This window comes from Primulina tabacum, chromosome 13, assembly GCF_025594145.1.
Source record: "Primulina tabacum isolate GXHZ01 chromosome 13, ASM2559414v2, whole genome shotgun sequence".
Classification (NCBI taxonomy): domain Eukaryota; kingdom Viridiplantae; phylum Streptophyta; class Magnoliopsida; order Lamiales; family Gesneriaceae; genus Primulina; species Primulina tabacum.
Window position 1 is genome coordinate 2,215,448 of NC_134562.1, and position 14,725 is coordinate 2,230,172.

The following is a 14,725-nucleotide window of genomic DNA, read 5'->3' on the forward strand; positions in this document are numbered from 1 at the left end:
GATAAGAATTTTGAAGATTTAGACTTTTAAGAATATATGAAACATTGGGATATCATGGTTATAGGTGTTATAAGGAATGTTAATCAAGAGTTTTTAAGGATGAATCAATATTAGGCTTGAAAAATCTAAGCGTTAGCTGATGCGTTTGGGATTTTAGGATTGAAATATGATAAGTCGACGAATATTTTGGGTATAAATTAAGGAAAGTAATATACGATAAGTATGGTTATCCATCTTTTAATATTGGGGATCGTAAGAAAAATTGAAATTCGAGGTTATAATAGTATAGCACTAAGTCATTATGGGTTTTTTTAAGTTGCGATTTGCAAATAAAGAATTAGAAGGAAAATTTAATTGGGATCAAGGAGACGTAAGGACCTTCTAGAGTTTAAGTTTTATCAGAGTAGCGCAGCGGAAGCGTGGATTTTTGGGATACTAGAACTAAGTCTAAACTTTTGGATATTAAGGATAAGCGAATTTCGAGGACGAAATTCAATTTAAGGGGGGGAGATTGTAACGCCCCGAAAATTTAAAGTTCTACGCGAACCACATGCATATAAATTATTAAATTCTCCTGTATTTTAATTAAATGTTTTAGTTGCATGAATTAATTATATTGTGCATAATTGTATGTTAAAAATATATTTTCTACATTGTTGCATTAAAATATATTTTTAAAGGGTATTCAAGTTGCGATCGAGGAACGGAGACCGAGGGCTGAAAAATAGAAAATGTTTTTATTAAATAATTGTTTTTAATTATTTAAAATATGGTTGTTGCTTTTTATTATTTTTGAAAATAAGGGGTTTTGAGGTGATTTTATACGCCGGGACGTAAATTTTATCGGTGTTGGTTTTTCAACAAAAATACGAGCTTTTTGGCCACCCGGCTAATAAATTCACTTATTTAATTAAAGAAAAACTTTGGTATTATTTTATTTAAATCCTAATTAGAATAATGGGCCTACTTAGATGGCTTAATAGGCATAATTAGCCTTGTAGGTGATTAACTTATATTTAAAGTGATAAAAAAATTACAAAACCCTAAACCTTGCGCACAAATCCATCGGCCACCTACTTTAAAATTCTGAACAACTCTCCCAAGCACTCTCCACACACACACGGCACTTTGAATCATATTTTGGAGGGTTTTCGAAGATAGTTTGCAAGGTAGAAGCTATCGTCGCGTCCCGTTCTTCGTCGTCAACGATTATTCGAGCGTATTACACACAAAGGCACACCTTAATCTCCCTTTTCTCATCCATCATGTCATATTATTGCTCGAATTGTTGTATGCATGAAAACCTGAACTATTTTTCAGAAATTTCGGTTGTGTCATGTATTATTGATGAAACATGATTTTTGTGAATCCAAAACTTGTATATTGTAGTGTTAAGGGGGTTGCTATGACCAGGGGTCGTTAAGGGATGAGTTTACACAAGTTTTAAGGCCTTAGAATTACTCACATACGAGATGCACCACAAGCACGCTGGAAACCTTTTTTTTTTTGTGCTGTCATGGGTTTTTGTGTTCGGTCTTCGTTGCAAGGATCTAGGGCTTGGTTGGCGGGGTGCAGGGACTAGCTAAGGTCGCGGGGAGGTCTAGAGGAAATTCCTAGCTAGGCTAGGACTCGAGCCAGAAGCGGGGGAAAGAGTCCTAGCTTCGCTAGGACTCCACTCGAGAACCCCGCACAGCTTGGTGCAGGGTTGCGAAAGTGTTCAGGGCTTGAGGGGCTCATTGCGGGGCACGGGCTGGGTAAGGGTGGTTCACCAGGGTTCTAAGGTGGTGCACAACAAGCTGCTTCATGGCTAGGGTCGTCGGCTAGGGTCCTAACACAACAAACAAAGAGTCCACACACTTTGAAACTCTCGGCCAGCTTGTAGACAGTAGAGGGAGCCTTCGTTTTGACTTTAGGCGGGTTGTCTTGATAAGGTTAGGGTCCAGTAGGGTACTTTGGCATGTTGGGCACGTTTTGGCTCGACTTGGTTCGGGGGTAACTCGTGAGAATCAAAAGTTGGCTCGGGGTCGAAGTTTAGGTGTCAAATAGGGTATTTAAAAGAAGAAAAATTGGAAAACGGCTCACGGGGGTCGAGTCGGGGTCCATAAGGGCTAAAATAATATAAAAAGACTAAATTTAGAATTTAGGAATTTTATATTAAAGTTTGGGATTTTTCGGGATTAAAACACCGTCAAAAAAATTAATTAAAGATAAATGAAAAAGTCTAAGTTTTAAGCCAAATAAAATTATGGAAAAATTCATTTAGGTTTAAATAATTATTTGGGACAATGTTAGAGTCATGAAATCAAGGAAAAAGTCAAATTCGAGGAATTTTACGTCTAGGAGTAAAACGGTCTTTTTACACCTAGAAATTAGTAAACGTCATGGCAGTGCCCTAAATGCTGTTTTTATGATATTATGATTATTTTTAAATGTTTATGAAATGTTATTGATTAAATTATGATTTTTAAATGTTTAAGGGATTTTATGATTTAAGGAAGACATTTAAAAGACATGTTGCATGCTTGGTTTCCAAAACAAAATGTCATGTTATGCATGATTTTTATAAAGTGATGAGAATGTAAATGTTGAAGGAAGTGAAGTGATTGTGACTAATTCGTTAATGTTGGCGACATCGTGAGGGTTATGGTCCCAGTGGGAGCCCGACGATCGTGTTTCCATCATTGCGAATATGTGGTAACGGTTTTGTGGTAACAGTAAGAATGGGAATATCGTGAGGGGAAAAGGCCCCAGAGGGAGCCCATTTATGGGAAAAGGCCCCAGAGGGAGCCCCGACGATCGTATTTCTATTCGATCATGATAGGTCAAGGCTCAGTTGACCGGTGAGAGTGTCACTGATGTCCCCGCCGCCCAGTACTGCGGTTTCATGTAGATGGATCCATCGATTTCATGTCATGTTGAGGAAAGTCACAATTAACGATCTGAATTCAACAAAGGAAAAGGAAAATGTTCATGATCATGTTAAAGGTTTTATGTCATGTCATGTTGAGGAAAAAAGAAATTCATGTTTGCATGTCATGAAAATGTTTATGCTTAAGTTGATGCATCATTATGAAAATGTTTCTATTTAAAGTTTATGCATCATGAAAATATTTATGAAAATGGTCATGTTTGAAGTTTTTGCATCTTCAGGAAAACGATATTTTAAGTACAAGTATTTTTCACCGTTATATGTTGATTGTATTACGTATTACTTGTTATCAAGATTATGGTGTGTTTAGTCTTTAGACTCACTAGGTGTGATGGATGCAGGTGAGGTTGAGGGAGGTCTTGACAGATGATTTGACTGGACTGATGGCGCACACAACCCGAGGACCAGCGCTTCTACTTTTTCCGCATTATGATTTACGACTCATGATTTACCTTAAGAATTTTTATTTATACTTTTTGAGAGGCTTTTGAGAGGTTTAGTATGAGCTATACTTTTCAAATAATGTTTTTAGGTTGGTAAAATGTTTGACGATTTTATGCTTTAAAATACTTTCCTTTGGATTTTTAAATAGCAGTTGGATGTTTATTTTTAAAATGATGTCAAAAATATTTTATGGTTCGGCCGATGCTAAGTGAGGTTTAAAAAAAAAATTCTAGTACTTTTAAAGCAATAAAAAGGACAGGACGTTTCACGCGCCGACGGTTCCGGCGCATGGGTGGCCTTCTTGCGGCCACGCGCGGCCGGATTTTTTCCAGAATATGTTACTTTGCAAGATCTTTAATTCTTATGTTGAAAGTTTTTTCAAATTCCTAACCGAACAATATCAGATTTAAATATCGTCGTATGGATAACTAAGGTACTCCGGCATTCCGAAAATGTTAGTTCCGGCAATATTTTGGGACGACGGACGGTATGTACCTTATCTATGCAACAAGAGGTACAACTTTTGTGTTCAAATCAACCTCTAGTTTGGTGTGTAGCTATAAGAAAGATGGGCGTAGATTACCTTGCTTGAAACGGGATTCCGTTGCCGTTTCTCGGAATATCTTTGTTTGATTTTTCTTGTTTTTGATCGATCCTCTTACGTAACCTCCATCGCTATATTGTTTTACGATATGAGGTGAATAGTTGGTGATTTATCGGAATTTTTCGGAAAAGGGTATAGATTTTTCTTCTATTTTCTCTCTCTTTTTCCCTTTCCTTTCTTCCTCCTCCTTTCGTTTCATTATTTCTCGGCTGGTTTGGGAATGAAAATGAACAAGTGTTCAGGTATATATATAGCCGAAATTCCATGCTTATCCTTATTAATTTTATTATTATTATTATTATTATTATTTATTTATTTATTTATTTATTAAATAGAAAAAATGTTATGTTTATCCAAACTTAATATTATTATATACTTGTATCTAATTATTATATTATATTAAATCTATGTATTGAACCTAATTAAAATTTATCTTACATTGAACCTAATAATTATTGTACTTAATTACTTAACATATATGTTGAGCTCAATTATAATATTTTATTATATTTTGGGTATTTGATTTTGGAATGGAAACCTCATAGCGCTTGATGAATTTTTAAGTGTATTGTGATGTATTTTAATGTATTTCTAGATACTTTGGACAAATAAAATTTGTACCGACAAATAATGTGGAAAAATTCAAAAATGAAAATAGTAAAATTTATACTAATAAAAATGCATTTATGCACATTTATTTTTAGGGTGTCACAATATCCCCTCCTTTTAAAAATCTAGGTCCCCAGATTTAAGAGTTATTGGAATAAATGATGATATTGACATCTCATATATTTCTCTGTTTCCCACGTTGCTTCTTCAATGTTGTGGTTTTTCCATAAGACTTTTATCAACTGAATTGGTCGACCACGAAGTTCCTTTATTCTTTGGTCCAAAATCTTCACAGGTTGTTCTTCTTATGTTAGATTTTCTTCCAGATCTATCTGTTGGTGGTCAATCAATTGGGCTGAGTCTACTTTGCGTTTCCTTAATTGTGATACGTGGAATACATTATGTATACCAGAGATATTTTCCGGTAGAGATAGACGATAAGCCACAGTGCCTATTCGTTCTATCACTTCAAAGGGTCCAACAAATCGAGGATGCAACTTTTCCTTCTTTCCAGTACGCTTGATTCCTTTTATTGGTGATACTTTTAGTAATACGTAATCTCCGACTTCAAATTTCAAATCTTTCCGCCTCTTATCTGCATAACTCTTCTGTCGACTTTGAGCTGTTTGTATTCGTTGCCTGATAAGTTGTATTTTGTCGATAGATTCTTGTATAATGTCAGGCCTGATTGCTCGTTCTTGTCCATTCTTTGTGCCTCTCCATTCATCCATATCCCAGTTAAGAGGAGAACGACATTTTCTCCCATATAATGCTTCATATGGTGCCATTTTTATTGAGGATTGATAACTATTGTTGTATGAAAATTCAACTAGAGGCAAATGTTTTCCCCAGTTTGCCCCAAAATCTAGCACACATGCGCGAAGCATGTCTTCCAATATTTGAATGGTTCGTTCAGAGTGACCATCAGTTTGCGGATGCGCTCCTGTGCTAAAATTTAATTTGGTACCAAGGCATTCCTGAAGTTTTCTCCATAATCTTGACGTAAACTTTGGATCTCTATCAGATACTATGGTAGTGGGGATACCATGTAACCGTATAATTTCCTTCTGATAGAGTTCAGCCAATTTTTCCACCCCATATTTGTGACTTATGGGTATGAAATGTGCTGACTTGGTCAAGCGATCAACGATCACCCATATGCTATTAAAACCTCCTGGGAGCTGGGGTAATCTGGTCACAAAGTCCATAGTTATTTGATCCCATTTCCATTCTGGTATAGGAAGTGGTTGCAAAAGACCTGCTGGTCTTTGATGTTCAGCCTTTATCATTTGGCAAGATAGGAATTGTGAAATGAAATCTGCAATATCTAGTTTCATTCCTTTCCACCAGAAGTGTTTTTTAATCTCTTGGTACATCTTAGATCCTCCTGGATGAATGCTGATCCGAGACTGATGTGATTTTTCCATTATTTCCTTTTTCATTGAGCTAGGCACACAAATACGGTCATGATAGAATATTATTCCTTGTGAATTGGTGACGAAATTGGTATCAGTACGGAGTTTTGAAACTTAATGGTCCAATTCTTGATTTTGCTTAATTCTGGTATGAAATTCAGGTTCAATTCTCAATCCGGCCAAGTGCCCACATGAATGGATGTGTACCCATTCTCTTACTTATTTTATTTCCAAACAAGCCAAGCTAATCTTTCTACTTAAAGCATCACCCACTACATTAGCTTTACCTGATTGATAAAGGATGGAACAATCGTAATCTTCCAGAAATTCAATCCATCTTCTTTGCCTCATGTTCAGCTCTTTTTGAGTAAATAATTACTTCAGGCTTTTATGGTCAGTATAAATATCAAAAGTGGAACCGTACAAGTAGTGTCTCCATTTTGCTAATGCAAACACTATTGCTCCTAATTCCAAATCATGAGTGGGATAAAGCCATGGGAAGCTCGGGACAGAGACCCGAGGTTTGTATCTCGTTTTTGGAAGAGTTTTTAACAAGCCATGGGAACTAAGGTCACCCTCAGTACGGCCTACCACCCTCAGACCGATGGTCAAACAGAGAGGACAATTCAAACTTTAGAAGACATGCTGAGAGCGTGTGCCCTAGACTTTAGCGGTAATTGGAGTGAACATTTGCCTTTGATTGAGTTTGCTTACAATAACAGTTTTCACAGCAGCATCGGAATGACGCCGTATGAAGCTCTGTATGGGCGAAAATGTCGGTCACCACTATATTGGGATGAAGTAGGAGAAAAGGCCATCACTGGACCCGAATTGATCCAAGAAACAGTGGATAAAATCACTATAATCAAGGAGAGACTTAAAGTGGCACAAGACCGACAGAAAAGTTGGGCTAATTTGAAAAGAAGACCAGTGGAATTCATAGCGGGAGATAAAGCATACTTGAAAGTATCACCAATGAAAGGTGTGGTTCGATTCAACAAACCCGGGAAACTGAACCCTAGATATGTTGGACCTTTTGAAATTCTAGGGAGAGTGGGTACACTTGCATACAGATTGGCACTCCCACCGAGTATGTCTAGAATCCATAATGTTTTCCATGTGTCACAACTAAGAAGATATGTTTCGGATCCAAGCCACATCCTCGAAGCTGAACCACTCCTAATCGAGGGAGACTTGAATGAAGGCCTTACTTATAAGGAAGTCCCGATCAGAATTGTGGATGCCAAAGACCAAGTGCTAAGACGACGAACGATTCCATACGTCAAAGTACAATGGTCCAATCACACCGAAAGAGAAGCCACTTGGGAACTCGAAGAGAAAATGAGAAACCATTACCCTTACCTTTTCGAAGGACAAGATAATCCAAGTTTCGAGGACGAAACTTACATTAAGGAGGGGAGAATGTGAAGACCATGCACTATGGAAGTGCACCAATTGTGGAGGAACTCATACAGCCAAAATCACTCAATTTCAGCATAAATCTCGAGTGAGCACCTTGAACCAAAAAGTGGCCACATTCATCCGGGAGAGGTTAGTGCAATCACCCATTGATTAAGCCATCAGCGTCATTCGTGGAGCCATCAACGCAGCGTCATTCGTGGAGCGACTTCAGAGCTTACCTTGTAGCAGATTATTCGTGCCTATAAAAAGGAAGGCTCCTCATTCGAAACTTGCACATCCAAATTCTCGAAATCCTCTCTAGCAGCACCGTATTCTCGAAGCTCTTCGCCCTCTAGTAACAAAGCTCTGCCGCAATCTCACCGTTCACGTTTCCTTGAGCAGTCGGAATACGGTAAGTGGGCTTTTGCTATATACCTTTCTTTGTAAGTGGGTTCTTGATACTATTTTATTTGGCACACTTATTTCTTTTTAAGTGGGCATAATATGTTTCGAAAATAAATTAAACATGACTTTGAAAATTCGGTCGGCGTGATATATTCATTTGGTATTGAAATCCCTTGAATTGTTCTTTGTTCGATATCAGTTAAATATGTGAAAGCATGTTTGAATTTTTTTGAAATGCACTGTAATGACTCGATTTAGAAATGGTAAAGGAAATTCCGAACTTTGATATACTTTGTTTAGGCCCTGATGCGGTGGGTTATAATAACCGTTCCTTTGGCCTCGCCCCTTAGAGGAGTAACATATAGGGGACTGATCAGTAAAAACCATAGAAAATGAGATGATTTTCAGTGCTATATTCGTATTTGTGTTAGTATTTGATTCAACATGCTTAATATTGAAATTTTGATAATTTATTCATATGTGTATCCTCGATAATGGTCATGCGCGATCGGCCCCCATTTACTGAGTATTTCTCCAAAATACTCACCCCTTACTTTCCCACCCAGATAAGAATGAGAATCAAATTGAGGATGAGGAGCAAGACTACTTTTGGGGATGGTGATGAAGCAGTCTAATTCGGGACCCGTCGATTATTCTGTCTTATGATTTCAGTATCGTGTCTTTACGCTTCCGCATGTTTCTATTTCTTTTGAGTTGTAAAGACAGTGAACTTTTGGGAAATTTATGATAATAAACTGGTTTCGGTTTATGATGTACTACGAGGCTAGTTGTTTTTCGATCGTGTGGTTGTTAAACAACGCCGGTGTCATAACCCGGTCTCGGGGCGTGACATTTAATTGGTATCAGAGCCGCCAGGTTCATAATCCGGTTGGGGAAGGAAATTGTCAAAAAAAAAAAAAAAAAAATTTCTGCGGAATTTTATAAATAGGCCAATGCTATCCCCTCCGAAATGGCCCAACGATCAAGACTCCCCACCTTAATTGAGAGCTACAGCGCAAAATCGCGAAATTCCTTCGTTTTGGCCTCCGAAACCTCAATTTTGCCGTTTTAGGAAAGTTTTGTAACTCCTCTAACTTTTCGTAGGAAACTCCGAATTCGATTCCGTCAACTGTTCTGGAATCCTCTCGACATGTGCTTCGAATCCATATGTCTATCCCGAAACTTTCCATTTTTGGAAATTTTCGAAAAGTTTTATTTATTTTCCTTTATTTGACTCTATATGACTCTGATATTTTATTCTGGCCTATTTTTGATATTCTGAGCATTTCTCTTTTTCCAGGAAATGGCTCGCATACGTTTAACTGCCCGTAAGAGTGTAGCTTCGATTACTCATAGAGAGACGTTCCAGCTAGACAGTCCCCGACCTCGCCCGCGCGCTCAGTCTCCTATACGTTTAGATGATTTGGCTCTAGCACGCCACGATAGGACGGTTAGGAGGCTGAGAGCTAGCAATCTGGAGAGGAGGAAGCAAGTGGAGGATCTGACTACCAAGCTATTGGCAGCAGAAAAGAGGATCGATCAGGTATATGAGATGTTCCAACTCGTTAATGAAGATAACGGCGAACTGCGAGAGTCATTACAACTGACGAGGGGCCAAACCAAACAAGCTATGGATGAATTGGACCGACGTACCGTAGAATTGGCTGAAGCTCGTCACGCACGGGTAAGAGATAAGGAGAGAATGGAAGAGTCCTGGAAGGTGGTCATGCAATTGTCAGAAAATAACCAAAGGCTATCAAAGGAGATAGACGAAAGGAAGGCAAGAGAAAAGGCACTCATCCAGAAGGATCAAGCAAACTGCGCGCGTGCAAAGAATGAGTTGGACAACGCGATAGGGAAGATTCTGACTCATAGGGAACAGATTGCTGAATTAGAATCGGAGAATCAAGACCTGCAGATGCAGCTGGCAGAGTTTTTAGACCCGGATGTGCCGGAGGAGGATTCCGAGGAGGAAGAAGCCCCACCTGACGTAGCCGTGGGGAATGGAGAGATAGCAGATTAGAATATTTTAGTGAACCATTTTTAGTTTATTTCCGTTGTTGCTATTCCAGTAAATCCCCATTCAGTTGTTTATGTTTATTTGAGAAATCAATAAAAGTTGTTATTTCGATTACTTGTTGGCGTCAATTTATTTTCGCACAAATTATTCAATGAATTCTATCAGTTTGTGCAACAAATATCTTAGAAACTTGTACGCTTGTAGAAGATGGCCGGAAGACCTCCCCGAAACAATCGCAACCCGCGATACGCAAACGTTAACAACCGCAACAACAATGAGGAAGATCCGAATGCTGACGGCAATCCACCTCCCAGAGTGGGCCTGAGCCAAGTAGATTTAATGGCTATAGCCACCATAGTGGCAACAACTATCCAGGGTTTGGGAAACCCCAATGGTAACGGTAATCAGCAGCCACAACCACCACCGGCACAGAATGGGATCAAGTATCATTATGAGTCCCTTCGTAAGAACCGTTGCCCAGTGTTCAAGGGAGACGCCGACCCTGAGAGTAGCCAGAGTTGGTTGAAAAGCGTGGAAACCCAACTGCGACTGCTAGAGATACCTGAGGCACTTAAGGTAGAGGTGATAGTGCCATTCTCGGAGGATAAGGCAAGCAAGTGGTGGGAAATCGTCTCACCTACCCTGACAGCCGCCGGAGCAATCACTTGGCAACAATTCAGAGATGTCTTTCTCAAACAGTATTTCTCAGCAGAAGTCAGACTTCAGAAACTGAGCGAGTTTGAGAACTTCTCGCAAACTCTAGACATGTCAGTGGTAGATTACACCTCCCAATTCAATGACCTTGGAACTTATGCCCCGACAATCATGGCAGATGAAGTTCTAAAGATGCACAGATACAAGAAGGGTTTGATCAGCCGTATCCAGTCATCCTTAGCAGTTTACCAACCTACAAGCTTTGCTGATTTAATGGGAGCAGCGATAAGAGCTGAGACGGATATCAAGCGTCGGGAGAACGAGAACAAGAATAAGCGACCTCTTACTGGACAGTCATCTCAAGGGAAGCCACCATTCAAGAGACCGAATCAGTCCAGTGGACCCTTCAAAGGTGCTTCGTCCCACCCAACTTACCAAGAACCAAAGATGTGCCCCAAATGTAATAATCGTCATTCTGAAGAATGCCACCGACAGACGGGAGCATGTTTCAATTGTGGGAAATTAGGGCATCGAATTGCTAACTGCCCCGATCCATTGAAGAGAAGTACCAAGCCTAATGCTGATGCTAACCTCAACAAGCCAAGGGAGAATAAGCCCAACGCTCGTGTGTTTGCAATAACCCAAGAAGAAGCAGATGATGCAACGATGTCGTGGCAGGTACCATTTTTGTCAATGAAATGCCAACTTATGTGTTATTTGATAGTGGTGCTACTCATTCATTTATATCTAAGAGGTTCACTAAGAAACTAGGGCTTACGCCTGAATTACTAGTTGAACCATTTAGAGTAGCGACTCCTACTAGTAAGACAGTCGAAACACATAGAGTGCACCGAAAGTGTAAAATCTGTATCAATGAGCACCTATTCCAAGCAGAATTGATACAACTGAACATGGTGGAGTTCGATATCATCTTAGGAATGGATTGGTTAGCAAGAAACAATGCGATGGTAGATTGCAAGGGAAAGAGTGTTAGGCTCCGAACCCCGAACCAAAAAGAGGTCGTGTATCGTCGTGTATCATGGCAAATCCAAGGAACGGAAGTCACTTCTTTCCGCATCCCAAGCATGGAAAGCCATGAAATCTGGAGCAGATATCTATCTAGTAACGGTTAACGCAGTAAAGGAAGAAATTGAACTTAAACTGGGGGACATCCCTATCATGCGAGATTTCCCAGACGTCTTTCCAGAGAAACTACCAGGGACAGTCCCGGATCGAGAAATTGAGTTCGAAATCAATTTAGTGCCCGAAGCGGCACCCAATCTCAAGGCACCGTACAGAATGGCACCAGCTGAACTTAAGGAGCTAAAGGAACAACTTCAAGAATTGCTAGACAAAAAGCAGATTCGACCAAGTGCGTCTCCATGGGGAGCTCCAGTACTTTTTGTCAAGAAGAAAGATGGGAGCATGAGACTATGCATTGACTATAGGGAATTGAATAAGATCACTATCAAGAACAAGTACCCTCTTCCGAGAATAGATGACCTGTTCGATCAGCTTAAGTGAGCCACAATATTTTCCAAATTGGATTTGAGAACGGGCTACCACCAATTGAAGGTCAGGGCTGAAGACATCCCAAAGACGGCCTTTCGGACAAGGTATGGACACTACGAATTCACGGTGATGCCTTTTGGTCTGACAAATGCACCAGCAGCCTTTATGGACCTAATGAACAGAGTATTCAAGCCGTTCCTGGATCGGATCATAGTGGTATTCATTGATGACATCCTTGTCTACTCTCCTAGCAAAGAAGATCACGAAGAGCATCTCCGCCTCACTCTACAAATCTTAAGGGAGAAAGAACTCTATGCCAAGTTCAAGAAATGCGAATTCTGGCTAAACAGTGTATCCTTTTTAGGGCATGTGATATCGGAAGCAGGAGTATCAGTGGATCCAAAGAAAGTGGAGTCAATTCTAGATTGGACGAAACCGAGAAACGCCACAGACATTAGAAGCTTTCTTGGATTAGCAGGCTATTACAGGAAATTCGTTGAAGGATTCTCTTCCATAGCCGTACCATTAACAAGGCTTACTCAAAAGAATTCTAAATTCATTTGGGATGACAACTGCGAGAAAAGTTTTCAGACATTGAAAGAAAAGCTCGCGTCTACACCAGTGTTAGTCTTGCCCACTGAAGATAAGGATTTCACCATCTACATTGACGCATCGAAGGAAGGGTTGGGATGTGTACTCATGCAAGAAGGAAGAGTGATTGCCTATGCATCAAGGCAGTTGAAGCCGCATGAACGAAATTATCCCACTCACGACCTCGAACTGGCAGCAGTCGTCTTTGCTTTGAAGATATGGAGACATTATCTCTATGGCTCCAAGTGCGAAATCTTCACGGACCACCAGAGCCTCAAATACTTGTTCACCCAAAAGGAATTAAATATGAGACAAAGGCGATGGATTGAGCTGTTGAAGGATTATGACTTGACCATAAGCTACCATCCAGGTAAGGCAAACAAAGTAGCTGATGCTTTGAGTCGGAGGAATATGAGTAAGGTTACCTTAGCTGCACTCTCCGCTCAACCATGTCTGCGAGAAATCGTCAAGTTGAACCAGGATCGAGACCCAGTTCTAGTAAAACTTAAGGAACAAGCTAAGGAAGCAAAGTCTCAAGATACTCAGATCGACGACAAAGGAGTCCTTTGGATGAAAGGACGATTGTGTGTACCAGACATAGATAACCTTCGACAAGAAGTAATGTCAGAAGTACATAAGTCGAAATTTTCAGTCCATCCTGGCAGTACCAAGATGTACAGAGACTTAAAGAAGAATTTCTGGTGGAGTGGAATGAAAAAGGATGTTGCGATATTTGTTTCCAAATGTCTTGTGTGCCAACAGGTCAAAGCAGAGCACTAAAGACCTGGAGGACTTCTTCAACCTCTAGAAATTCCAGAATGGAAATGGGAACATATCTCCATGGACTTTGTGGTTGGGTTACCAAAGTCTAGACAAAGCCATGATAGCATCTGGGTAATCGTAGATAGACTCACAAAATCTGCGCATTTCTTACCAGTCCGCATGAACTATAATTTGGACAAGCTAGCCACATTGTACATGAATAACATCGTACGATTGCATGGGGTTCCAGCCAGCATCTTGTCAGACAGAGACCCGAGGTTTGTATCTCGTTTTTGGAAGAGTTTTCAACAAGCCATGGGAACTAAGGTCACCCTCAGTACGGCCTACCACCCTCAGACCGATGGTCAAACAGAGAGGACAATTCAAACTTTAGAAGACATGCTGAGAGCGTGTGCCCTAGACTTTAGCGGTAATTGGAGTGAACATTTGCCTTTGATTGAGTTTGCTTACAATAACAGTTTTCACAGCAGCATCGGAATGGCGCCGTATGAAGCTCTGTATGGGCGAAAATGTCGGTCACCACTATATTGGGATGAAGTAGGAGAAAAGGCCATCACTGGACCCGAATTGATCCAAGAAACAGTGGATAAAATCACTATAATCAAGGAGAGACTTAAAGTGGCACAAGACCGACAGAAAAGTTGGGCTAATTTGAAAAGAAGACCAGTGGAATTCATAGCGGGAGATAAAGCATACTTGAAAGTATCACCAATGAAAGGTGTGGTTCGATTCAACAAACCCGGGAAACTGAACCCTAGATATGTTGGACCTTTTGAAATTCTAGGGAGAGTGGGTACACTTGCATACAGATTGGCACTCCCACCGAGTATGTCTAGAATCCATAATGTTTTCCATGTGTCACAACTAAGAAGATATGTTTCGGATCCAAGCCACATCCTCGAAGCTGAACCACTCCTAATCGAGGGAGACTTGAATGAAGGCCTTACTTATAAGGAAGTCCCGATCAGAATTGTGGATGCCAAAGACCAAGTGCTAAGACGACGAACGATTCCATACGTCAAAGTACAATGGTCCAATCACACCGAAAGAGAAGCCACTTGGGAACTCGAAGAGAAAATGAGAAACCATTACCCTTACCTTTTCGAAGGACAAGATAATCCAAGTTTCGAGGACGAAACTTACATTAAGGAGGGGAGAATGTGAAGACCATGCACTATGGAAGTGCACCAATTGTGGAGGAACTCATACAGCCAAAATCACTCAATTTCAGCATAAATCTCGAGTGAGCACCTTGAACCAAAAAGTGGCCACATTCATCCGGGAGAGGTTAGTGCAATCACCCATTGATTAAGCCATCAGCGTCATTCGTGGAGCCATCAACGCAGCGTCATTCGTGG

The 14,725-nt window shown here is 40.2% G+C and overlaps 1 protein-coding gene across 1 annotated transcript; it reads left to right on the forward strand.

The window, feature by feature from the left end:
- The first annotated feature begins 10,034 nt into the window (after positions 1-10,034).
- On the forward strand, positions 10,035-13,364 carry LOC142521770 (uncharacterized). The gene is made up of 5 exons (XM_075624961.1): positions 10,035-11,159; positions 11,454-11,876; positions 12,057-12,686; positions 12,924-13,168; positions 13,250-13,364. The coding sequence occupies exons 1-5, from the start codon at positions 10,035-10,037 to the stop codon at positions 13,362-13,364; spliced, it is 2,538 nt and encodes an 845-aa protein (XP_075481076.1).
- Positions 13,365-14,725: the final 1,361 nt, after the last annotated feature.